We start from the raw sequence: 26665 nt of genomic DNA, 5'->3' as shown, positions 1-26665 counted from the left end.
CCCTTGGTATAGGAATATTGTGCTATTTTAGGTAAATCCTTTGCAAATCTTGCGTGGATTTGTGGACTGTGGGCAAGGAAGTAATTAAATGCAGCCTGTTTTGCAAAGTCCACTGTCCACGCGCATCCATCATAGCTATGTGGTTAATAAAGTCATGGTTTGGATTTCTGCCAAGCTTCTGCAACTCGAGCAAATAAATGATTGTACCTCTCGATGCAATCGCCAGGTTTTTTTTTTAAACCGATCAATGCGTGAATTCGTTTTTGAAGTGAATCATTAATTCTTTTTTTTATATAGATTAAGTGGCAATGCGCAGAGCTGATGCATGTAGTTGAAGGTTGCACAGTGGATTCTGGAGCTGTATGGATGCTGACGAGGATCTAACTAGAAAACTCATTTGCAATTTTTGTTTCAGAAATCTCAATGTTTTATCTTTTTATCAGAACTATACAGTAATTTCGTTAGATCTAAGCTGTAAATTGAGTTAACTTTATTTATCTGGAATCTGGCATAACTTGTATCCATGGTAACCTCAATCCTTCAAGTAGTAACAATGCAATATTTAGAAATGAAGGCCTGATTATCTTAATATTTTGTCTATCTGTTGCCGGTCAGGTCATTTAGGTTTTTTCCTCATTATTTAAGTGTATATGTTTCAAGTTTTTCTGTCTACCGATTGGCTATTTTAAAAAAAAATCTTCAATCCAAGCTATAATGTCAGCTGTAGCTCAGTGTAACTCGCCTCTGAGTTGGAAGATTGTGGGCTCACGTTCCACAGCAGAGACTTGTGCACATAAATCGAGGCTGACACTCCAGTGCAGTGCTGAAGGAGCGCTGCACTGTTGGAGTTGCCGTCTTTTGGATGAGACGTTAAACCGAGGCCCCGCCTGCTCGCGGGTGGATGTAAAAGATCCCACAACACTATTTTAAAGAAGAGCAGGGCAGTTAACCCCTGTGTCCTGGTCAATACTTATCCATCAATCAACAAAACAAAAACAGATTATCTGGTCGTTATTGCATTGTTGTTTTTTGTGGGAGCTTGCTGTGCGCACGTTGGCTGCCGCATTTCCCACATTACAACAGTGACTACACTCCAGAAGTACTTCATTGGCTGTAAAGTGCTTTGAGAATTCTGGTGGTTGTGAAAGGTGCTATAGAAATGCAGGTCTTTCTTCTTTTTCATTCACTAATTATCTTGCACAAAACCTTTCTCCCCAGCTTTAATTTTCTCCCCAATTATACTCGACCAAAAAATATTCTTATGTAGCTGCCACAAAGATTCCTCACCCACCACACTATGGGCCCAAGTTTCGGTGTCTGGTGAAAACGGCGCACCTCCGAGACTTGCGTGACCTGCCTGGGCTCGAAGGTGTGCCGGAATATTCTGCAGCAATTCTCTGGTCCTCCTGGACCGTGGCGTGGCTGGAGCATGCGCGCCTGCGCAATGGCGTGGGGGGGGGGGGGGTGGGGAGGAGAGACGGGACAACGGGACGTGGATACCGGGGGGGGGGGGGGGGGGAAGAGAGGAAGAGAGACGGGACGTGGATACCGGGGGGGTCGGGACGTAGAGGGGGGGGAGGGGGCGTGGGTTGGGGGGCACTCAATGATCGAAGGGCTGGAGGAGAGAGCAGGGGTGCCTCCTTCCAGCCACCACTCACACTCACTCACTCTCACACTCTCTCACTCTCTCTCACACACACCCCTCACTGTCAGATACAGAGAGAGAGAGATACTGACAGAGACACCTTCCCTTCACATAAAGTTAGGACTTCTATTTTTTATTGATTGATTACTTATTACTTTGGTCTTGGTGCTTTCGGTGCAGGGTTCCTTCTATTTTTTATTAATTAATTGCTTATTAGTTTTTGTGCTTGGTTTAGTGCTTGGTGCTTTAAATGTACTGCTTTGTTTAGTGCTTTAAATGTACTTTGCTTCTTTAATGTTGTTGTGAAGGTGTTTATGGAAAATCCTCTAACTTCCCTTACCCCCAGCTGTTGTGATGTTGATGTGTCCTTTGTGTTTAATGCTTCCCACCCCCCATCTCTGGCTGTGCCTGCACTAAACTTAACTCTAGGTAAGGTTTTTCAGAACTTATAAAAGTAGACACTTACTCCATCCTAAGTTAGTTTGTAGTAAGTTTTCACTGCCGAAACTTGCAAAACAGGCCTGAGTGGCTGGACACACCCCCTTTTGAAAAAAAAGTATATTGCCTAAAGCCAACCTAAACTAACTCACTAGAACTGGAGCAAACTAATATCCGAGAATTGCAATTTCTAACATACTCCAAACTAAACTAGTTGCTCCAAAAAACTAGGAGCAACTCCACCCGAAACTTGGGCCCTATATACCCTAAAAGCAATTCTTGTCAGAAAAACTACCTCGAACTTTGCTCCAACAATTCTCCTGCTCAGTCCCCCTCTTTCATAAATAGCACAATAGATCTTACTGGGCCTCTGAACATTCTGCACCCTAAGTACACTTTTTTTTATATCCCCTGCCTCTCTTCTCTCCCCACCCCCCACCCCCCCCCCCCCGCCGGCATACTTTATGGTCAGCTGACGTCTCACATTCTGAAGACTGATGCATAGTTCCTAATGTAAACTCCAATTACCATGTAAAAGCCCTTAGCACAGTCTCCTCGGAGAAAACCGCGTCAGAAACACCAGCAATTACTGGACAATTCCGGACCTGCAGGGGATCATTCTACCTGCACTTCCTGTCTTCCTTCCTTGATGGATGGTCACCACTGCTTTTCCTGATTCACTTTTCGAAGGCATGTGGCAGAAACTCTTCTTGCTCATATATTTTTAATAGATGTGTTCAAAATTGAGGTGGTTTGTTACAGTAAATAGGGAGAGACTGTTTCCACTGGCAGGAGGGTCGGTAACCAGAGGACACAGATTTAAGATAATTGGCTAAAAATCCTGTGGAATTGAGTTTTTATTTACACGTAGTAAGTTGTTACAGTATAGCATGCATTGCCTGAAAGGGTAATGGGCGCAGATTCAGTCATATCTTTCAAATGGAAATTGGATATATACATGAATAGGAGAAATATGCAGGGCTATAGGGAAAGAGAAGTGGAGTGGGATGTATTGGATAGCTCCTTCAAAGCATGGCACAAACATGGTGGGGCGAATGGCCTTTTTCATTGCTGTATGATTCTGTTACTGAATATTTCAATTTATTGTGTTGATTTTTAGGTTTGAGCAGATCCGTTGGAGACATTTCTAGCATTTGTAGTTTTCCTGGACGCCCTCTGCTTCTAAGTATTCTCTCAGCGTTCAAGCTGCACAGAATACTAGCCTTGCCTGTCCTGCAAACTGATCATTCACTACCTATCCCTCACTTTAATCAGTATCATGGTCAGCTCAAATACTTTCCTCAAACTCCAGAGAAAAAACCCTTTCACCTCAAGTCCACTGTAGCCAGAGCCTCTGATTTATACTACCATGGACTTCCTTCCCACATCACCCACGAATCCCCTGCTTTAATGACCATTTCTATTCCCATGGAAAAATGAAGAATGCTTTGCATATATCAGTTATCCTCAATCCTCTTCTCAACAGATGTTGATCATCTTCCCTTTTTAAAGGTGTCAGTTGACTGAATCAAAATACTTCTACTGAGAGCCTGTTTCTCAAATACTATATCCTGTTTTTACAATCCAAAACCACCCTCGTCAGGTGAATCAAATTGTTACTTCCCACTCTGGTGCTGCCTTATGTTCAAAAAAACATGAACTCCTGATCTCAGGAAGTGCCATTTCTCCGATTTTATCAACCTAAATAATGCTGCTGTTGAGGGGTTACAAGGCTTTTGACATATAGACATCTAATTGGTACTATCAAACAATCTCCTCTCTCTCTCTCTCTCTCTCTCTCTCTCTCTCTCTCTCTTTCTTTCTCTCGGCCCCCGCTCTCCCCGCTCCCCGCTCGCTCTCCCCGCTCCCCGCTCGCTCTCCCCGCTCCCCGCTCGCTCTCCCCGCTCGCTCTCCCCGCTCGCTCTCCCCGCTCGCTCTCCCCGCTCGCTCTCCCCGCTCGCTCTCCCCGCTCGCTCTCCCCGCTCGCTCTCCCCGCTCGCTCTCCCCGCTCGCTCTCCCCGCTCGCTCTCCCCGCTCGCTCTCCCCGCTCGCTCTCCCCGCTCGCTCTCCCCGCTCGCTCTCCCCGCTCGCTCTCCCCGCTCGCTCTCCCCGCTCGCTCTCCCCGCTTCGCCTCTGGTGTGCTCAGAATGAAACATTGTCCAATTAACGTTCCACACACACCATAAACACACATTTTTGTCTTAACGTTCTGATAATTTATAACGTGGCTTGCCACAGATAGGTATGTGTGGGATCTAGGAGCAAGCTGTGATGTGGATTTGTGGCAAAAAGGGGAAGCAGCTGCAGTATGTGGCCTGTATTGACCAGTCACTGGCCTGGAGGGAGAGTCTGCCTTGTGGCTGGTTAGCTTCAGCAGTCCCTCTGTGCACTTGGCTGTTTTAAGCCCTGGCTGTGCCTCAGCTCTCTGGACTTGGATAAGTGGGATACCTCTTGCAGGGAGAGAGTGTGCACCATGTTGGGTAAAGAGAAGCCCTAAAGGTTGGTGTAATTTTGCTAGTAACTTTATTTGGAGACTCTTCAACATGGTTTCTGCACGTGTCATACACTACTGACCAATGTTTTAACACTGGATTTGCCATGGTGCTTAGTTTTTTTTTTCACAACCAGTTAACACTTGGAAAGCAGTTTCTATTCTTTGTGTTGCATCACTTGTTGCATAGCAAGAGTGTGTTTAAAACCGTTGGTGACTAATGTGATTGACTCATTCCATCAATAGCAGAACATTTTAGAAACATAGAAACATAGAAAATAGGTGCAGGAGTAGGCTATTCGGCCCTTCGAGCCTGCACCGCCATTCAATGAGTACATGGCTGAACATGCAACTTCGGTACCCCTTTCCTGCTTTCTCTCCATACCCCTCGATCCCCCTAGTAGTAAGGGCCAAATCTAACTCCTTTTTGAATATATTTAGTGAATTGGCCTCAACAACTTTCTGTGGTAGAGAATTCCACAGGTTCACCACTCTCTGGGTGAAGAAGTTTCTTCTCATCTCAGTCCTAAATGGCTTACCCCTGGTTCTGGACTTCCCCAAAATTAAGAACATTCTTCCTGCATCTAACCTGTCTAAACCCGTCAGAATTTTAACCGTTTCTATGAGATCCCCTCTCATTCTTCTGAACTCCAGTGGATACAAGCCCAGTTGATCCAGTCTTTCTTGATAGGTCAGTCCCACCATCCCGGGAATCAGTCTGGTGAACCTTCGCTGCACTCCCTCAATAGCAAGAATGTCCTTCCTCAAGTTAGGAGACCAAAACTGTACACAATACTCCAGGTGTGGCCTCACCAAGGCCCTGTACAACTGTAGTAACACCTCCCTGCCCCTGTACTCAAATCCCCTCGCTATGAAGGCCAACATGCCATTTGCTTTCTTAAGCGACTGCTGTACCTGCATGCCAACCTTCAATGACTGATGTACCATGACACCCAGGTCTCATTGCACCTCCCCTTTTCCTAATCTGTCACCATTCAGATAATAGTCTGTCTCTCTGTTTTTACCACCAAAGTGGATAACCTCACATTTATCCACATTATACTTCATCTGCCATGCATTTGCCTACTGACCTAACCTATCCAAGTCACTCTGCAGCCTCATAGCATCCTCCTTGCAGCTCACACTGCCACCCAACTTAGTTTCATCCGCAAATTTGAAAATACTACATTTAATCCCCATTGTCTAAATCATTAATGTACAATGTAAACAGCTGGGGCCCCAGCACAGAACCTTGTGGTACCCCACTAGTCACTGCCTGCCATTCTGAAAAGTCCCCATTTACTCCTACTCTTTGCTTCCTGTCTGCCAACCAGTTCTCAATCCACATCAGCACACTACCCCCAATCCCATGTGCTTTAACTTTGCACATTAATCTCTTCTACTCAGTGGTGCAACATTAACCAGTTGATTTGTGTTGAGATTGCAATAATTTCTTTTTGTCTGGGTTAATGGCTAACTTTGGTCGAGTACGCCTTTGAAACAAAACTAAATAATTGATGAGCGGAATGGACGAGTCAATAACTGGTTCCATATATGTGTAAATGGAGTTCAAATCTGCAAGATTGCTTGAGTTGATCAGTGGAAGCATGAACTGTAGGAATGTTAGTGTTGTGGTTATTGTATTGGACTAGCAACTTAGAGGTTTGAAAACCATCATGGCTAGTTGTAGAATTGAACTAATCTGGAAGAAACATAGAAAATAGGTGCAGGAGTAGGCCATTCGGCCCTTTGAGCCTGCACCACCATGCAATAAGATCATGGCTGATCATTCACCTCAGTACCCCTTTCCTGCTTTCTCTCCATACCCCTTGATCCCTTTAGCTCTAAGGGCCATATCTAACTCCCTCTTGAATATATCTAACGAACTGGCATCAACAACTCTCTGCAGAAGAGAATTCCACAGGTTAACAACTCTGAGTGAAGAAGTTTCTCCTCATCTCAGTCCTAAATGGCTTACCCCTTATCCTTAGACTGTGACCCTTGGTCATGAAGGTTGCTGGATTATTAAAACAACTCAACTGCTTCAATAATGTCCTTCAGGGAAGGGTATCAGTCACTTTTATCCAGTCTAGTCTATGTTATGTAGTTGACTCAGTGCGTTATGATGTGAGCTAGCAAGATTCCCTGGAATGGGCAATAAATGTGGTTAGATTTGCGAAACATTTTTTACAAATGGTTTTAGTTAGTATATATTCTGCTTTTTGAAATTTTTCATACTGTATTGGAAAATTGGGTGCTGTAGTATTGCACTTGACTGCTTTGTGACACAGTATATTGACACAATATATACTCCAGTTGCTGGTTTGAAATCTTTTATCTACACACACTAAAAAAAATAACTTGCATTTATATAACTCCTTTCACGACCTCGGGATGTCCCAAAGCGCTTTGCAGCAATGAAGTACTTTTGAAGTGTAGTCATTGTTGTGATGTAGCAGCAGTGGTCACATAGCAAGCTTGAACTGAGCACAATACTTCAACTCCTGGAAACCTGAAACACAAGTACAAATCTGCGCAAACACACCTAGTCAGTCTTGATTCTTGAGTTCTGAAGAAGGGCCCAGCCTGAAATATTGACTTGTCTGTTCTCTTCAGATATTGACTGACCTGCTATGCATTGTCAGCTTTTTCTGCTGAAGTACAGCTAACTCTTTCTAGCTGATAGTTGTTCTTGAAGTTTTCTTTTGTTAACCAAACTATTTAAATGCTTTTTATAATGTAAATAATACTTGTGTTTCTATACTGTCTTTCACATCAAAATATCTTTTGCACACTGAATTGCTAGTGCAGTATACATAGGCAGATTGGTGATCTTATCGAAACTTATAAGATTGAGGGGGTTTGACAAGGTGGATGCAGAGAGGATGTTTCCACTGGTGGGGGAGACTAGAACTAGAGGGCATGATCTTAGAATAAGGGGCCGCCCATTTAAAACTGATGAGAAATTTCTTCTGAGGGTTGTGGATCTGTGGAATTCACTGCCTCAGAGCTGTGGAAGCTGGGGACATTAAATAAATTTAAGACAGAAATAGACAGTTTCTTAAATGATAAGGGGGTTATGGGGAGCAGGCAGGGAAGTGGAGCTGAGACCATGATCAGATCAGCCATGATATTGAATAGCGGAGCAGGCTCGAGGGGCCGTGTGGCCTACTCCTGTTCCTATTTCTTATGTTCTTATGTTAACTCTGTACAGTTCAATATAGTCTTTATCATTTTTTTCACAGGAAGCCGAGGGAAAACCGAGAATACAAACCGAAGTTAGGTTAATGTTGGTGCTGTCAATTTGTTTGCTACATGCAGATTTGTGCAAAGAGATAAAACACATGTTTTTGAAGTTCAAAGGTGAATGTTGTTCGTTGCAAGTGTCTTCGACTGTTTGACACAGATTTATTTTCAGCCACACTGGAGTGTAAACCAAGTAGAGTGGCCCACAGCCATGCCTGGAGGTGTGTTTGTTTGCTTACATGCCTCTGCTGCACTGTGCCAGGTGTTACGTATGCTGTTGGAAATATTTCAGAGAGCATTACAAACTTGTTTGTCTGACCTGGTATCACTCTAGTTGTGGGCAGAGCTCGAGAGAAAATCGAGCTCTATGGAATCTCTGGCCTCTGATCACCAGTGACATTTATGAAATCACGTGCGGGCCAATAACTTTTTGTTCTTGGGATGTTCTCGATGCTGACACGGTCATATTTATTGCCCATCCGTGAAGGTGTTGGTGGACCTTGATCTTGAACTGCTGCAATCCTTGTGGTGATGGTATTCCCGCAAATCGTGTTTGGTCGGGAATTGTAGGATTTTGATCTCATTAGTGGTGATGTATTTCCAAGTCAGAATGGTGTGTGATTTGGAGGGGACTTTAAGGTGATGGTGGTTCCATGATCTAGCTGTTCTCGCCATCTTCAGTAGTTGAGGTGATGGGAGAGATAGAAGGGAAGCAAATCCAACCATTAGAAATCTCTTGTGGGTGACACAAACTGACAGTTTAGTTGTATATATTGCACAGTTACAGATCAAAGTTGTTACTATATTTAATGTATTGGTACCAGTATGTTTATGGAAAAAAAATTGCGCCCGACTTCAACATTCCAAAATTATACTGGTAAGCTCTGTGTGTGATGTCCTTTAGTCACCTGAATTGCTCCCACTTCTACCAACACCAGTACCAGACCTGTAACCATCTGAACTTTGCCCTAGTGTCATGGAGCTCAAAATACTCTCTCCTAATTTCCAGAGCACTTTACAGCATAATTTTTTTTTAAATTCGTAGCCAATCTTTCCAATTCTTTGTCAAATCACAAACGCCAGAGGTCACCTTGCACACATCAAGGATCACTCTGCGCCAATGCTCTTAGCCAAAAGGCCGAGAGCCACTGCACCGTTCCTGGAAGTACTGCAATACCAGGTTCGTGCCATGGAGGTGGATGGGTCAGGCCCCCCACACACCTCCGTGGAGGTGAATGGGTCAATCCACCCCACCCACCTAATTACAGCACAGAAACAGGCCATTCAACCCAACTGAGCTATGCAGGTGTTTAAGCTCCACAACAGCCTCCTCCCATCTCTCCAGCTAACCCCATCAACGCATTCCTTTCTTCCCTCATGTGCTTATCCAGCTTGTCCTTGAATGCATCTCTGCTATTTGTCTCAACCACGAGTTTCACATTCTAACCATTCTCTGGGTAAAGAAGTTTCTCCTGAATTATTAATGGATTTATTAGTTGTTATCTTGTATTTATGGTCCCTCATTCTGGTTTCACATGCAAGTGGAAACATCTTTACATCTACTCTGTCCAACCCTTTCATAATTAAGACCTCTATCAGGTCACCCCCTCAGTCTTCTCCATTCGAGAGAAAAGTCTGTTCAGCCTTTCATTTCTGGTATCATTCTAGTCAATCTTTTTGTACCTTCTCCAGTGCCTCAATTTTTTTGTACCTTCTCCAATGCCTTTATATCCTTTATTTATAATGTGGAGACCGGAATTCTGCATAGTACTCCCAAGTGTGGTCTAACCAAGGCTCTATACAGGTTTAGCATGACTTCTCTGCTTTTAAATTCTATCCCTCTAGAAATGAACCCTAGTGGATGGTTTGGTTTTTCCTCTGGCATTATCTTGGGTCGCTGTGATATAAAAGATCAAGCTGCACCAACAGTAAGCATGCAATATAACAAGCTGCAGAACAACTGTCTTATCCACTGGTGAATTGCAGGCCATCGTGTAGCACACAAAAAAACAACAGGAACTTGTAAATATTAAAGGATACAATTATTAGGAACTGATATATTGTGTCCTTAGATGTCGCAGTAATGACTCCACGAGGCAATATGTTGTACTCGAACTGCAGTGACCTTAGTTCTTTATTTTTTAACTCCAGAGTGAGGATCACACCTGGTGACCTGCCTTTTATACTAGGCCAGGCACACCTGTACAGGTAACCGACAAGTCTCCCACTGCTGTGCCTTCTGGTGGCATACCTTGTAATAGTACCAACAGTAGCCATGTGGGATACATGACAAATATCATACGTATTGTCTAATAGAATTTGATGCTATAATGCTGATCCATTTTGGAAGATCTGTTTCTAATCAACTTTAAAGCAGGTTAATATATGTTGACATGCTCTCTCTCTTTTTAAAAAAAAAATAGGATAATGTGTTAAATATAATCAACCAGATCATGCAGGAATGCATCCCAAATGAACGGGCAAACCGGGATTTCTGTGTCAAGTTTCCAGAGGAAATACGGCATGATAATCTGGGAGGACAGCTTTGGTTTGGAGCCGAGGTAAGTTGTTTCCTTGTAATTCATCTCTTGGTCGTTGTATCTCAGTTAAAATGTTTGCCGATTATCTTGGTCCATGCATTTAAAAAAAAACAGTTTGTATAGAAAGTAGATATTCATATCTTCATTATAGAAACATAGAAAATAGATGCAGGCCATTCAGCCCTTCGAACCTGCACCACCATGCAATATTATCATGGCTGATCATTCAACCTCAGTACCCCTTTCCTGCTTTCTCTCCATACCCCTTGATCCCTTTAGCCGTAAGGGCCACACCTAACTCCCTTTTGAATATATCGAACGAACTGGCCTCAACAACTTTCTGCGGTAGGGAATTTCACAGATAATTCCATTATCTAATGACTAAGAATAATTGGTGATGAGTGGATACTCACTCTGCTTGGTGAAATAGTCCTCTAATCAGGATAACAGCCACTGAAAATTACTGGCCTTTTAATATACAAGTGAGCTTGCCTTCCATCTCTTCTCTCCCCACAACATTGTCCTTTAAAGCTATATTGTCCTGAATAAATAACATACAGCTTTAGGACAGAAAGCATGTTGCAAATGGAAAACATTTCCAAAGTTGACCTCTTAATGTCCTTGGTGATTAATCTACAGGATACCGACCAGTCTGTGGTTGTGCTCTGGTGATTCTGGTTAGGAAAGCAAATGGACCTGAAGACTATTACTGTGGTTATCTACAAGTAATTAATACAATGACAGAAACTTTACTAGACAAATCATTAATTTTAATTGAAGAATCACTATTGAAGCATGTAATATTTGTGCTCAAGCTGTTGTGGAAAGTGTCTTACTGTTCATTTCTTTTAAATCCAGTGTTTAGCTGCTGGTTCAATTATCATGAATCGTGAAATAGAGAGCATGGCGATGCGACCTTTGGCCAAAGACTTAACCCGCAGCCTAGAAGAAGTACGAAATGTTATCCGTGACCAGTGCCTGAGAGACTTGAATATCTATACTGACAAAATGAAGGAGTCTCTCAAACAATTTGATGGCTTGTTTGCAGAGTTTGAACTATGGTAACACAATCTTGATACATGTGCTGTTATCAGAATCATATGTGTGCTACTTGCTTAGGTGTAAGCTGCCACATCTTTCAAATAAAATACTTCCTTCCCCTCATCCCTCCCCATTCTAAGTTTCTCATGTAAACTTTAGGTTAAGAGTCCATAGCTGTAAGGCAAGTCATGTTTGATGGATTTATTAATTTTCTGAAGAAGTAATGAATTTGGATGACTAAAGGGAATGCAATATATGTAGTGTATATAGATTTTTGAAAGGTGTTCGCCTCTCAAAATTCCAGGCGAATGGTAAAAGTCTAAATGTAGCAGCATGGATAGGAAGTTGGTTGGTGGGTGGGAAACAAAAGATTGTGTCAGTGGTGTACTTCAGAAGTCTGATCCTGGTCTGCTTTTATTCTATGTACCAAGACCTGGTTTGAACGTGGACAGAATTTTGCATTTTACTGATGACACAAAAGTAGGGGCTTGGCAAAGAGTGAGGTAGATTTTAGGAGGCCTTAAGACAGGTTAAGGAAATGGGAAAGACGCAGTTTCATGTAGAGAAGAATGAGGAAATGAGAGGAAAGCGCTAAAGGGTGTCGCTGAATCGAGTGACTTAACTGTTCAAATACATAATTCCCTGAAACAGTACATGAAGGCTAGACCATTTTGGGATTATAGAAAGGGGCATAGCGTGCAAGAGAGAAGAGATAAATTTGTAGAAGGTAATGGTTTGGCCACTGTTGGAATAGTGTGTGCAGTCTTGGGTGCGCCATTATAGAAAGGATATTTGAAACCGTAGAGCGGGTGCAGCATAGATACATCAGGATAATTCCAGAGATGGGAAACTATACTGACAATGGGAGACTTGAGATACTGGGGATATTTCCACTGGAGCAGAGAATGATGAGGGGTGTTCTGGAGGATTTTGATGGAAAAAAGCTATTTCCTCAGGTTGTGGAAGTTGGTAAAGGGTCACCAATTTTAAATTGTCACTGTGAATGAGAAGTTAGGTGAAATTTCTTTACGCAGATGATTGTTGCAGCATTAAGTGCTTTATTGCAAGGAGTAGTTGAGGCAGAGACCTCGAGTCCTTTATTTGAAAAGCAGATAAATATTTGAAGCAGAGAAAGATGCAGGGCTATGCAGAGGGAGCAGGGCAGTGAGATTATTCTATCTAAGAGCTAGCACAAACACAATGGGCTGAATGGTTTCCTCCTGTGCTGTAAACGGAGGGACCATTATCTACCTGCAAATCTTTGCATTGAATGTTGGCATGTTATCCAACTGATGGGAACATCACAACTGAGCCTGATGCTGCCATGTGCATACGTTTTTTAAAGAGGGTGCTCTGGAGCAATCAGAAGCAAAAACCCTGGCTGCTTTCCTTTCGACGTGCTATATAAATATTTGTTGTTGTTGTTGTTCAACTCCACCCTCACCCGCAACCGAGGGTTGCTCACTGCCCTGGCTGAAATCCAGGTACGATTTCAGCCATCTTCCTGGTACGAATGGGTAAGCACAGAGAATCATTGGAGAAACCCAGGTTGTTTGATTTTAACAGCCTATCTGTAAACCGCTCCAAATCATCTATCGACCCAATAATCGCATTTGTAAAAAGTCAACTTAAATCTGAAGGTCAGCAGTTGACTGCTTCTGTGGGAACTTGAGAAGTTGTGGTCTGATTGGATTTGTGTCAGCAAAGTAACAGTTGTATGTTTGGCTGATCTGGGCAAGATATCCTGAGTGTATGCAGTATTTAGAAATTTGCAGTGATTTCCTTCTATTTATATCCTCAAACATCTTTCAAGTAGCATGATAGATTAGTAGGTTAAGAGTTTAAATTATCTTCTACTTAACTTTGTCACAAGAGTTTTAATCCTTGTTGATGCTTTACAGCATCAAGTCAACTAAAATGAAACCAAATGGGTATGGAAGTACAGTGACACCTGTACAAACAGACATCCCAAAAAATCGACTCCTGCAAAAAATGGACACTTACTGACTATCTCAAATAAGTTGAATTATAATAGATACAAACTGCCCCTTGACACCAGGGACATTAAAATCACAAGCTACGGACAGCCTTCAATGCACCGTTATTTACAACTTAAAACACTGGCACGCAGGTAAGTTCGAGGCTGCAGTGGGTGGGGAAAGAAACGACTGGGAAATGGAAATCTCTTTACCCAGCATTCATAGCAACAGAGTAACCCCTCTATCTCTGGGATTGAATGTTTGCACAGCTCTATCATGGGGATAGAGAGGTTTCTCCGCTGCTCTGCATGCTGGGTAAAAAGATCTCCATTATACAAAAGCCCGGAACTGCCAGTCAGATGAGGAGTCGTCTGGAATTGGGGGCCTACAATCACATTTGGGAGGTGGGGGGGTTTACATGATGAGCATTTTGAAAATAAAGACACCTGATGCAAGTCTCTTGGATGTCAGCCACAGTGTGTCTCTCTTCACCTGGGGGAAAGCAGGGACAGAAATCACCCAAAACAATTTTGTTTGGTTTAGTTGACAGCTTGAGGACCTTTCATAATCGTTCCAATGTGTAATTGAAACCCAACACTCCAAAGGCTGATGTCTCTTCCCTGTAAGTAGTTTGCTACTTTCTAATGCACTGTAGCAGAAGACTGCCTTACGTCTTGATTAAAAGACGGTTAAATTTACTTTCAATGTGCAATGGTGATGGGTATAAGAAGGAACTGAAGCACCACAACCTCTGACGTGTGATTTTACCTGTTTTTCTCTCTAATCAACTAATACTTTGTTTCATTGAGTTGATGAGAAGAATGGGCTCTGATTATTTTGGTTCGTCTTTCAGTTATGTCTCTGCGATGGTACCTGTGAAATCACCTAAAGAATATTATGTACAGCAAGAGGTCATTGTTCTCTTCTGTGAAACAGTGGAAAGGTAAGATCTGAGAATTTGTGTTTTTCTAGGTATGCTATTTTAAATTTACATGTAGCAATTATATTGTTGCTATAAGTTAACATTAATTTATTTGGTTATTGTTTGTTGAAAGTATCCAGTCTGAATACATCTCCAAAACATTCAACTGTTAAAACTGCATACTTTAGAGCTACATTTAAAAAAGAAAGACTTGTATTTATATAGCACCTTTCACAACCACTGGATGTCTCAAAGCGCTTTACAGCCAATGAAGTATTTTTGGAGTGTAGTCACTTGTAATGTGGGAAACGAGGCAGCCAATTTTCAAACAGCAAGCTCCCACAAACAGCTATGTGATAATGACCAGATAATCTGTTGATAATTGAGGGATAAATATTGACCAGGACACTGGGAATAACTCCCCTGCTCTTCTTCGAAATAGTGCCATGGGATCTTTTACATCCACTTGAGAGAGCAGAAGGGGCCTCGGTTTAACGTCTCATCCATACGACGGCACCTGTGCCAGTGCAGCACTCCCTCAGCATTGCACTGGAGTGTCAGTGTCGATTTTTGTGCTCAAGTTCATGGAGTGGGACTTGAACCCATAACCTTCTGACTCAGAGGCGAGGGTGCCTACCCATTGAGCCACAGCTGACATTCAAACTCAAAATTTAGTAGGTAGTATGCACGTTTAGGCACTCTACCTTAAAAAGGATGTGTTGGCATCGGTTCAAGTGGGGGTGCTTGTGCCTCGAGGTTAGGTGGAGACATGAGAAACTGTAGTCTTCAAATTATGCTGTGTGGTAATAGCGTTCAAAAGCTTAACATGCTAGTGTGAAACTTCCCTCTCTGGTATTTTACAGGCGGCACCAACTCATTGTATTTGGAACTGGTTAATGGTTTTGCTAAAATAGCAGAGAGAGAAGACTTTCAGATGAATGCATCAAGTATTTGAGCTATTGGTCCATGGTGTATCTTAATTGAAGAAAACATGTGAGGGATCATGATTCCATCCTCAAATATAAAAAGCAATGGATAATGGACAAGCAAGTTATTTAACAAACTGCAATGACAAAATGTGTGAGCATCAGCAGGACTAGTGAACAGAATAGATTCTTTCCCACTGTCCCGACAGATTACTGATATATGGAATAGACTCCCAGCAAAAGCTATTACCCAGTTCAAAGTTAATGCCTCCTCTAAAATAACGAGGGAGAAATTTTAGACGAATGTAAATGTTGGTTATTGCCCCAAGACAGTTCATTTTGGGTGGATAATGTAGCCCTTTAACCTTTTCAAAAAAAAAATGCTGGATAAATAATGTGTTCAAGCAACTCTAATCGCAGCCCAAGAAAAAAAAATGCAACTTAGAGTGTCACGACTACGCATTACCTTCTTTCGCAACTCGCTTGCACCCTGAGACCAGGAATAAATTGCTTTTGTCCACAAGCTTGCTTTGCTCCCACTGCAAGCTCAACAAGGTTGAAGGCTCATAATGCATCAAAGTACTGCTCCTTTAAAGACTGTGTAATGTTGAAAAATGGTTTTTTGAAGTATATGTGAATGTAAACTCTTGAAAATGCAAAAATATATCATCATAGGTGGTCCCTCATGTCGAGGATGACTTGTTTCCATGCCAAAAAGTGAGGAGTTCACAGGTGTTTCAATGAAGGACCTTATGGCCCAGAAATTGCGGTCAGAGGCTTCCCGCGGGCAATTGCCTCCGACCTGAAACATTTCTATGAAAGCACCTGGTGGTCTGGGAGGAGTTTACGATTCCGGTGGGGAGGCCTTCTCTTCTGTGACTGCTCAGTCAATCAGATACAGTATTCCACAGCTTTCTCATTAATAGCAATGGGAACTCCGTATCTATGAGTTCTCATTGCTATTAATGAGAAAAAAAACAGACACTCAACACATTTAACAAAATAAACACCTCATAATTAAAATTAATTGAAATTCAAGTTAATAAACATCTGAATTTTTTTTCCGCATTAAGTTTTTTTAACCATAATTTAAAAAACTTATGTTTTTTAAAATTTAATGTATTTGTATGTTTTTAAACTCTGACCCTTTTAAAAGTAGGTTATGCGCCTGCTTTTTTCAGGACGCAAGAATTTTGAAGACATTTGCTGGGCAAGATATGGGTAAATCCCGCTCCTGAGAAACGGAGGATCTGACAAGCTCCAGCTGAAAACCATCTTTTCCGATGCCTTCCCGGGTCCGTAGAAACTTCGTACAGACCCGGGGAGGCTGGAATTTCAGGGCCAATATTCCAGGTCCTGAACTACATTGTGAAGGGCGGAAGATGCCTGTGCGTTGATTTTTTTTAATGTGTGGTGGCTGTTGCACACCAGCCACCACACAGACTTGACAGAGCTAGGTCTTGGTCCAGTGGCAAGGATTAACCAAGACGACTGGAGACCAGCTCTGCTGTACGGACCTAGTGCGCACACATATCGCAGTGTGGGCTGGCCCGTGCTGCCGCTGGGCCCTCGCCTCTTTTGGGATGATCAAACACTACACGAAATTCCGTTCCTGACCTGTTGGAAAAGGTTTCTGTGATCAAGGTTGCACATTGTAAGTTATCATCCTTGATATGCTGGAGATTTGCTAAGTTACTTCAGGGGAGGAGGTTGGAGAGAAACTTCACCACTTCATCTCCATTCAGATTGATTTGTGGTTAGCCATCTCCCTCAAGATTAAATAAATTGAGTCGGGACCATAATGAGAAAATTACATGTGGTCTGTGAAAGATTAAGCTTATGGCTTTTAACTAATACTTTACTTATTTTATAGCCTTCATTGACTGCCTGGAAAGCTCGAGGGGTGGGGTACTTATTCTTGTCAATTTTGATCTTTTTTTTATTTATTAGCTTTTTGATTTGCACATCAGTAGCTACAACATTTAAAATGGAGGTGGCAAGCAAGCAAAAATACAAATTGTGAAAACAAATGGCAACACCACACTCTAGATCACTATTGCATCCATTGGAGTACAAATTATTAAGTCAAACATCTGAGGCACGATTTAACTCAAGTTGAAATATCACAAGATTGAAGGTACTGCAGTGAGGATCTCACTAAGGTCTAAGGCAAGGAGGTGTATTGAGCTCCAATCTTCGTAGGGTTGGGCATTAATTTCTGGAATTTACGCTACAAAAGATTTTCAAGATGTTCATGTGCTCCTAAGGCTTAGTCCAACAAGAAGGCGCACGTGTTTGGAGCGGATAAATGGACATTACACCAGTCGTAGGATGCAAATCTGAGGAAAATGGATAAAACTAAGTTCTTATTGAATGGTCGTGCAGGCTTGAAGGGCCGAATGGCTTACTCCTACATCTATTTTCTATGTTTCCAAAAACTTCAATTCACATTGTACCCTCAGGGACATCCAATGAATTACTTGTGAAGTGTAGTCGCAGCCAATTTGTGCACAGCGAGGTATCACAAATAGCAAATAAATGAATGACCAGTCAATATTTTTTTTTTAGTGAGGTTGATTGAGGGATTAATCTTGATTATGGCACTGGGAGCGCTCCCGCTCTTCGTAAATGCCACAAGATCTTTTGCATACATTTGAACAGGCAGCCGAGACTTCAGTTTAAGATCTCATCCAAAAGGTTAGTAATTAAACAGCAAAATAAGGAGGGGGGCGGGGGGGTGCAATTCTTGACTGGCTAGTCCGAAATGTCCATCTCCATTATCAGTGTTGTGCATGTTCACACTGTTGATTGCAGCAGGTGTTAATTCTAGCAAACAACAACAACAACTTGTATTTATATAGCACCTTTAATGTAGTAAAACGTCCCAAGGCACTTCACAGGAGTGTTCTAAGACCAAACAAATAAATTTGACACTGACCCACACAAGAAGAAATTACGGCAGATGACCAAAAGCTTGGTCAAAGAGGTATGTTTTAAGGAGCATCTTAAAGGAGGAAAGAGAGCTGGAGAGGTTTAGGGAGGGGGTTGCAGAGCTTAGGGCCCAGGCAGCTGAAGGCACAGCCACTAATGGTTGAGTGACTTTAATCAGGGATGCTCGAGGGCAGAATTTGAGGAGCACAGACACCTCTGGCCAGGGGTAGTTATGAGGCATGTGTGCTCTTAGGTTTTGAGGGCAGTGGACAACACACCCTGATTTCACTTCAGATTTGTTTCAAAATGTCTGTACTTTGACATTAACCAGTAGCTTGAAAGCATACAATTACATAGGAATTACAGCAAGGACAGGCTATTCAGCCCAAACAATCTATGTTGATGTTTATCCTAATCCCATGTGCCTGCTCTGTTCCCAAATCCCTCCATTCCCTTTTCCATCAGCCACCTATATAACCTATTCTTAAATATTGACACGATTCCTGCTTCAATCTCTAACTCCGGTACTAGAGTTGACAGTCTCTCAGACCTCTATTTAAAAAAAAATGTTCATGCTCTCCATCCTAAATCGCTTGGCTTTAATAGACTTCCTACTTGATCCTGAGCTGAGTTTCCAACCCCATATCTTCATCACAAAGGCTGCCTTTGCCTCTGCCCTACCTACTGCTAAAACTCTCATCCATTCCTGTGTCATCTCCAGACTCAACTATTCCGGTGCTCTCTTGGCTGGCGCATCCTGAACTATGCTGCATCCTATCCTGCACCAAGTTCTGGTCATCCATCACCCTTGAACCCGCTGACCTACAATAGCTCTGAGTTCCCCAAAGCCTCAGATGTTTCATTTTCAGCTCAGTGTTTGATCCCTTCGTTGGCTCACCACCTTAATCGTTAACATAGAAACATAGAAAATAGGTGCAGGAGTAGGCCGTTGGGCCCTTCGAGCCTGCACCACCATTCAATAAGATCATGGCTGATCATTCCCTCAGTACCCCTTTCCTGCTTTCTCTCCATACCCCTTGATCCCCTGAGCTGTAAGGGCCATATCTAACTCCCTCTTGAATATATCCAATGAACTGGCATCAACAACTCTCTGCGGCAGGGAATTCCACGGGTTAACAACTCTGAGTGAAGAAGTTTCTCCTCAACTCAGTCCTAAATGGCCTACCCCTTATCCTAAGACTGTGTCCCCTGGTTCTGGACTTTCCCAACATTGGGAACAATCTACCCGAATCTAACCTGTCCCGTCCCGTCAGAATCTTGTATGTTTCTATGAGATCCCCTCTCATCTTTCTAAACTCCAGTGACTACAGGCTCAGTTGATCCAGTCTCTCCTCATATGTCAGTCCAGCCATCCCGGGAATAAGTCGGTGAACCTTCTCTGCACTCCTCAAGCAAGAACATCCTTCCTCAGATTAGATCATCAAAACTGAACACAATATTCCAGGTGAGGCCTCACCAAGGCCCTGTACAACTGCAGTAAGACCTCCCTGCTCCTATATTCAAATCTCCTAGCTATGAAGGCCAATATACCATTTGCCTTCTTTCCTGCCTGCTGTACCTGTATGCCAATGACTGATGAACCATGACACCCAGGTCTCGTTGCACCTTCTCTTTTCCTAATCTGTCACCATTCAGATAATAATCTGTCTTTGCATTTTTGCCCCCAAAGTGGATAACCTCACATTTATCCACATTATACTGCATCTGCCATGCATTTACCCACTCACCTAACCTGTCCAAGTCACCCTGCAGCCTCTTAGCATCCTCCTCACCGCTCACAACCCTCTGTGAACTCTGCATTTCTTTAACTCTGCTCCCTTATGAGTGTTCCACTCCCTTTGATGCGCTATTGGCAGCATGGCTTCAGCTGGCTACATCCTATGCTCTGAAATTCTCTTCATAAGCCTATCTCCCTCTCCCTCTCCCTCTCCATCTCCCTCTCTATCTCTATCTATCTCTCTATCTCTATCTATCTATCTCTCTCCCCCCCCCCCCCTCTCTCTCTCTCCCCCTCTCTCTCTCTCCCCCTCTCTCTCTCTTCCCCCTCTCTCTCTCCCCCACTTTAAAACTCACCTCTGACCAAGCTTTTGGTTACCTTTACTAATATTTATTTCTTTGGCTCAGCGTTCATTCTTGTCTGATTAAGCTTCTGTGAAGAGCCTTGGGATGTTTTTCTACGTTAAAAGCACTTCATAAATGCAAATTGTTACAATTATGACTCCAAAAGCAGGAAGGGAGAATTCAGAACTATATAAGGGTACGTATCTCTACATTGTTTAGCAGTTTGTTAAAGCACTTTCATCCCTGAAGGATTTTAATATCCGAGGCTGAATAATTCACTGGCTTATTGGAACGTAAAGGATGGGAGTCAGTTTATATATTATTAGCAAAGTATTCTTTCCTACTGAAATGCGTTTTGGATTACTCATGTAAGACATCATTTCCACACTAAATAAATTACTATTGGCTTCAAATATAATTAGGGACCAACATTCAAGACGACTTGAGTAAATTTTAGTATGGCAAAAAAAAATTCCTGCCCAACAAGCTTACCATTGTAAAATGAGAATGTTAATGATAGCTTGGATTTAAAACTCATTACATAGGCACCTCATGTTTTGTTTACATAAGAACATAAGAAATAGAAGCAGGAGTAGGCCACCCGGCCCCTTGAGCCTGCTCCACCATTTAATATCATGCCTGATCTGATCATGGACTCGGCTCCACTTTCCTGCCCGCTCCCCGTAACCCTTGACTCACTTATCGCTCAAAAATTTGTATCTTCGACTTAAATATATTCAATGACCCAGCCTCCACAGCTCTCTGGGGTAGAGAATTCCATAGAGTTGCAACCCTCTGAGAGAATAAGTTCCTCCTCATCTCAGTTTTAAATGGGCGGTCCCTTATTCTGAGACTATGTCCTAGTTTTACTTTCCCTTATCAGTGGAAATATCTTCTCAGCATCCACCTTGTCGAGCCCCCTCATTATTTTACATGTTTCGATAAGATCACCTCTCATTCTTCTGAACTCCAATGAGTATAGGCCCAACCTACTCAACCTATCTTCATAAGTCAACCCCCTCATCTCTGGAATCAATCTAGTGAACCTTCTCTGAACTGCCTCCAATGCAAGTACATCCTTCCTTAAATACAGAGACCAAAACTGTATGCAGTATCTGTAACTGCGCAATTATGCTTTTATAATAACTGAAAAAAGAATTGTTTTGCAATGACAGTGACTCAGTCTTCATTTTCACAGTCAAGGGTTGTGGTAGAGGCCATTGTTTCTTGACATGTTAAGGAAAGGAGCATTAGTGGAGGCGTTGGCTCAGAGCCATGGTTGGGCTTATATGTAATGTACAGTTACCAATTTTTTCTGTGAAATTGATGGCTTCACATATGTTGATCACACGTACGTTAGCATAGTGGTTATGTTATTGGATCAGTAATCTACAGTCCTAGACTAATAATCCAGAGAACGTGAGTTCAAGTCCCACTAGCAACCTGAATTCATTTTTTTTTTAAAGCTGGAGTAAAAAGTGACCATGAAGCTGTTGGACTGTCATTAAAAGAAAAACAACTAGTTTATCAATGTCCTTTCGGGAAGGATACCTGCTGTCCTTACCAAGTGTGGCCTACATGTAACTCCAGTCCCACACTAAAATGGTCGACTCTTAACTGCTCTTTGAAGTATCCTAGCATGCCACTCAGTTGTTGATCAGCGATAAATGCCTACATCCCGAGAATGAATTTATAAAAAAAAAAATTTGTTGCCTTCCAGCCTTTATCTTGGAAGTCCAACACCGTGATACCTCAAGGTAGAATAATGAGAAATTCCAATCCTGGTTGACTCGTGCACTTCTGAATTTTAGGAAAGAATTAGTTTCAGTTTCCAACTCCTTCGCTTACCTATAATAATAGAAAGAAAAAAAGCACACATTATTTCACGAAATTATATAGTGAAATTTACAGCACAAATGGAACCTTTCTGCCTATTGTGCCAATATTAGCTGTTCAATTGGAGCAACCACAGTCATTGCCTTTTTTGTTTACATGTAACCAGTTAACTCTACTTCAATAGATGTTGGTGATCCAGGCATTGGTGTTATGTTAATCCTTTGGAAAAACGCCTTCTAATTTTCCCTTTTTTTTTCTTCGATTGATGATCCTCAGTCTTGCACCCCTTCTTATCAATTCACTAGCCAGTGAAAACCATCTTCTTCAGTGTCAGCTGTGGCTCAGTGGGTAGCACTCTTGCCTCTGAGTCAGAAGGTTGTGGGTTCAAGTCCCACTCCAGGGACTTGAGATAAGACATTAAACCGAGGCCCCATATGCTCTCTCAAGTGGACGTAAAAGATCCCATGGCACTATTATCTCCCTTGTACTGGCCAATATTTACGCTGCAATCAACATAAAACCAGATTATCTGGTCATTGTCACATTGCTGTTTGTGGGAGCTTGCTGTGTGCAAATTGGCTGCTTCCTACATTACAACTGTGACTACACTCCAAAAGTACTTCATTGGCTGTAAAGCTCTTGGGACGTCCGGTGGTTGTGAAAGGCACTATATAAATCCAAGTATTTTTATCATTTTGAAAAACTATATTAGATTCCTCCATAGCCTCCTGTGCTCTACTGGAGGAGGAAAAAACCCAATTTTTCCTGCCTGTTTGGTAACTTAACTGCATTTCATTCCGAGTTGATTCCAGTGAATTTTCGCTGTAAATGGTTTATAGTTTTAATATTATAATGGAATGTTCAGAACTGCACATAAGAGGGCTTAACTAATGTTTGGTACAAATTCAAGATACATACTTCCTTACTTTCATGTCCAACCCCCTTGTGAATGAAACCAAGAATCTCCATTGTCTGAGTTTTTCTCATCTGCACACTCACGTTTGGAAGATCTACACACCTGCATCCCTGGATTTTTATTGTCTCCGTACTCGGTTAAGAATCTTGCCAATGGAATACTTCTTTTTACTGTTCCTTTTCCCACATTTCGCATTCTTCTGCATTGAGCTGCATCTGCACTCTGCCAACATGTCGAGATCATTGTGTAACCTCCTCCATTCTTCCTTTCAGTTGCCATGCCTCCTAAATTGATACTGCAAACTTGATTATTCCTGTTGTGCACATGTCCAAATAACTTGTACAAATTGAAAACAAAAGAGGCCACTTGGGGTGCTACTATCCACATCCCGCAAAAGTAAAAATAAAATCCATTTGCTCGCTTGCTTTCTGTTCCCCAGCTATTCTTCTACCTGTGCATCACATTATTCACTTTAATACCACATGCCTTCATTTTTGTAACATATCTTTTATGTGGCACCTTATTGCACATCTTCTGAAATGCCCTACGTACAATAGCCACTGCATTCACTTTATCTTCCCCCACCCTCTCACTTGCCTTGGCACTGTTATCCTCTACTTTCTAACTGCACATGTTCTTCACTCCCTTTGTGCTCTGTCACGGAAGACTGACGAGTACCATTATTCATTTTAATTTATATATTACTGACTCTACATCTTGTCTTTTTTAAGTCTTGATTTTGCGCCAACTTTTCTGCCCATTACCACTTTTACTTCCTAGTGGAAATGTACCTTACAAATCTTGTCTCCTCACTGCTGGCTGGTTCTGACATTTTCCAATCTGGGCTAGGCTCTTTCCACTGAAATAAGCTAATATCCAGTCTTAGACTCCTACTTTTCTTTATCGTTTCAATGTGAATCTAATTAGATTATGGTCACCATTTCCCATGGGTGACTCCATATTTTGGGTTAATGAAAATATGTCTTCACGTGTTGCCATTTAAGTCCATTAATAAAATAATTTGAGAATTACCCCTGTGCAAACAAATGTTTGCTAGTGTACTTTGAAAATGCTTGGCATTCTAATGGGGAGTTGAGTTTCATCTGCCTTACACCACAGGAGTAATTTATACCAGTTGGCATATCTCAAGTGCTGTTTATTTGTGGAATGTTACACGCTCTCCTTGGGAATGTTGTTTTCTCTCTCCACTTTGCCGTACCTTTGACTGGTTACACATGTGCATGCTTCCATCTGTACAGTGTCTTGATGTCAAAGTGGATTATTTTTAGAACTCGCTCTGCCTTGAAATAGAATGCCAAGTGCTGACTCCCAGTCTCAACGGTTCCTTCTAATTTTCAGTGGTGGAACCTAATTCATGTTCAGTGACACTTTCAAAGATTTATTGAAAAATCTGCCATGCTTGGAGTGAGTCTCTGCCTTTGCAGTCTTCTTTTCCATGCCCGGAGCCCCAGCATGAAACTTGCTGGTCAGTTTATAAGAAATTATCACTACAAATTTATTTCTACTGGCTGTGACTTCCAAATAGAACAGGTTAATTTTTCTTCCTTGGAATTTTGATCATTTTTGATTATTGTGTAAAATCAGACGTATCAAAAAGAAAGACTTGTATTTATATAGCACCTTTCACAACCTCAGGAAGTCCCCAAGCGCTTTACAGCCAACTAAGTAGTTTTTTTGAAGTGAAGTCACTGTTGTAATGTAGGAAACGATCAAATGTGGGGAAAATCAAAATAGTTGTCTTATGTTTTATTTGGACCATGCTAGGTTTTGTATTAGGCAGTCCCTCGTGTCGAGGGTGACCCACTTCCAAACCAAAAAGGGATGAGTTCATAGGTGTTTCCTGAACTGCATCCTGAAGGGTGGAAGATGTCTGTGTGAATTCTTGCACACCAGCCACCACACGGGCTTGATAGAGCAAGGGTTAACCAAGACGACTGGAGGCCAAGCTCTGCTGCACAGACCTAGTACACACGCATACTCCTACTGTCCATAGATCGCAGTGTGGACTGGCGTGTGTCGCACCTTCCCTGGGCTCCAACCCCGCTATTGTTATACTCTGCACCGCTCCTGGGTCTCTGCCTCACTTGTGGGCTCCACGACCCCCACCGCCGCTCCTGGGCCACGACCCCCGCCGCCGCTCCTGGGCCACGGACCCCCCAACATTCCTCTGCTGCCCGCCGCCTCTCCTCCTGCATCTTGGTCCCGACACCAGATGAACCCGCCTGTGCTCCAATCGGCGACCATGCTTAGGTGCAGGTGCTTGCTTGGTTGTTGGATATTGCCAATACTTCACCCATTTTTTATGCACGAGCTTTGACCTGAGTTATCAGCAGCTTGTCTAACCACAGAAGGTATGACAACTGAGCCTGATCCTATTCTCTCCAAATTTCCACTGTCTGTACTTTCCTGCAGGTGTTGCTGGGTAACGATCAGGAACGGAGACCATGGCTGATCTGTTTTCTTCTCCTTGGCCCACACTTTGCTGCTAATTGTCGGCTCCTAGCAGTGCTCTGGTTGAGGTTAGCTAACAGCACAGCCGGAGTTCAGACATGTGATGTTCCTGTACTGTTCTTAGCTACTCATTGCAAAGACTATGGGCCCAAGTTTCCACATGATTTGCGCCTGATTTTTAGGAGCAACTGGTGGAGAACGGACTATCTTAGGAATCGCAATTCTCCACTTTTTTTTCTGCAGTTCTTGTCAGTTAGAACAGTTCTACTTTGGAACAGAATTTTTTCTTCAAAAGCGGGTGTGTCCGGCCACTGACGCCTGATTTGAAAGTTTCCACAGTGAAAACGTACTCCAAACTAACTTGGAATGGAGCAAGTGAAGATTTTTATAGAACTGAAAAAACCTGTTCTACACATTAAAAAATCAGGCGCAGGTTACAAATTAGGCGTCCAGAACGAGCTGGGGGGGGGGGGGGGGGGGGGCGGCGGAGGGAGGGAGGGAGGGAGGGAGGGAGGGAGGAGGAGAAGGGAAGGGAACTCATTAAATTCTACAATAAATCCTTATTTATACTTCTACAAATATTATACGAATAGATCCAAACTGAATACACATTTATAAGCAAAGAAGCGATTAAATAAACCATCTTCCTACCTGTGTGAAAGTGCTTCAGGCAGGCCTTTCGGGACCGAAGGCTGAACGGGCCGGCCCGAGACTTCGGGCAGGGCCCGTCCCCAGCACCAGATTTACAGGTAGGTGGCGTCGGTAGAGAGAGAGAGAGAGAGATCAGGTTGGATCCAGTCCGGGTGCGGGGGGCGGGAGCGCCAGTCGGGGGAGCGGGAACAGGAGCGCGGGTCGGGTCCAGTCGGGGAGCGGGAACAGGAGCGCGGGTCGGGTCGGGGAGCGGGAACAGGAGCGCGGGTCGGGTCCAGTTGGGGGGCGGAACAGGAGCGTGGGTCGGGTCGGGTCCAGTCGGGGGGCGGGAACTCGGGTTGGGTCCAGGCGGGGGGGGGGGGGGGGCGGGTGTAGGGTCTGGTCCGGAGGCACGGGGGGGGGGGGGGCGGGCGGGTGGGTGTTGGGTCTGGTCCGGAGGCCGGGGGGGTGGGGGGGAGCGAGTGTCTGGTCTGGTCCGGAGGCAGTGGGGAGGGAGGAAGGTGGTGGGGGGGGGCGGTGGGGAAGCGGGTGTCTGGTCTGGTCCGGAGG

The 26665-nt window shown here is 43.1% G+C and overlaps 1 protein-coding gene across 4 annotated transcripts in view; it reads left to right on the top strand.

The window, feature by feature from the left end:
• Positions 1 to 26665, top strand: part of zfyve28 (zinc finger, FYVE domain containing 28) — a 230796-nt gene that overhangs the window by 125674 nt on the left and 78457 nt on the right. For all 4 annotated transcript variants that reach the window (XM_070877677.1, XM_070877670.1, XM_070877664.1 and 1 more), the window contains exons 3-5: positions 10244 to 10381; positions 11219 to 11421; positions 14234 to 14323. In XM_070877677.1, coding sequence (XP_070733778.1) covers positions 10244 to 10381; positions 11219 to 11421; positions 14234 to 14323 — 431 coding nt within the window. The remainder of the gene's footprint in view (positions 1 to 10243; positions 10382 to 11218; positions 11422 to 14233; positions 14324 to 26665) is intronic.

The sequence above is a fragment of the Pristiophorus japonicus genome, chromosome 1 (genome assembly GCF_044704955.1).
Source record: "Pristiophorus japonicus isolate sPriJap1 chromosome 1, sPriJap1.hap1, whole genome shotgun sequence".
In the NCBI taxonomy this organism is placed as follows: Eukaryota; Metazoa; Chordata; class Chondrichthyes; family Pristiophoridae; genus Pristiophorus; species Pristiophorus japonicus.
This window is presented reverse-complemented; position numbering and strand designations above follow the sequence as displayed.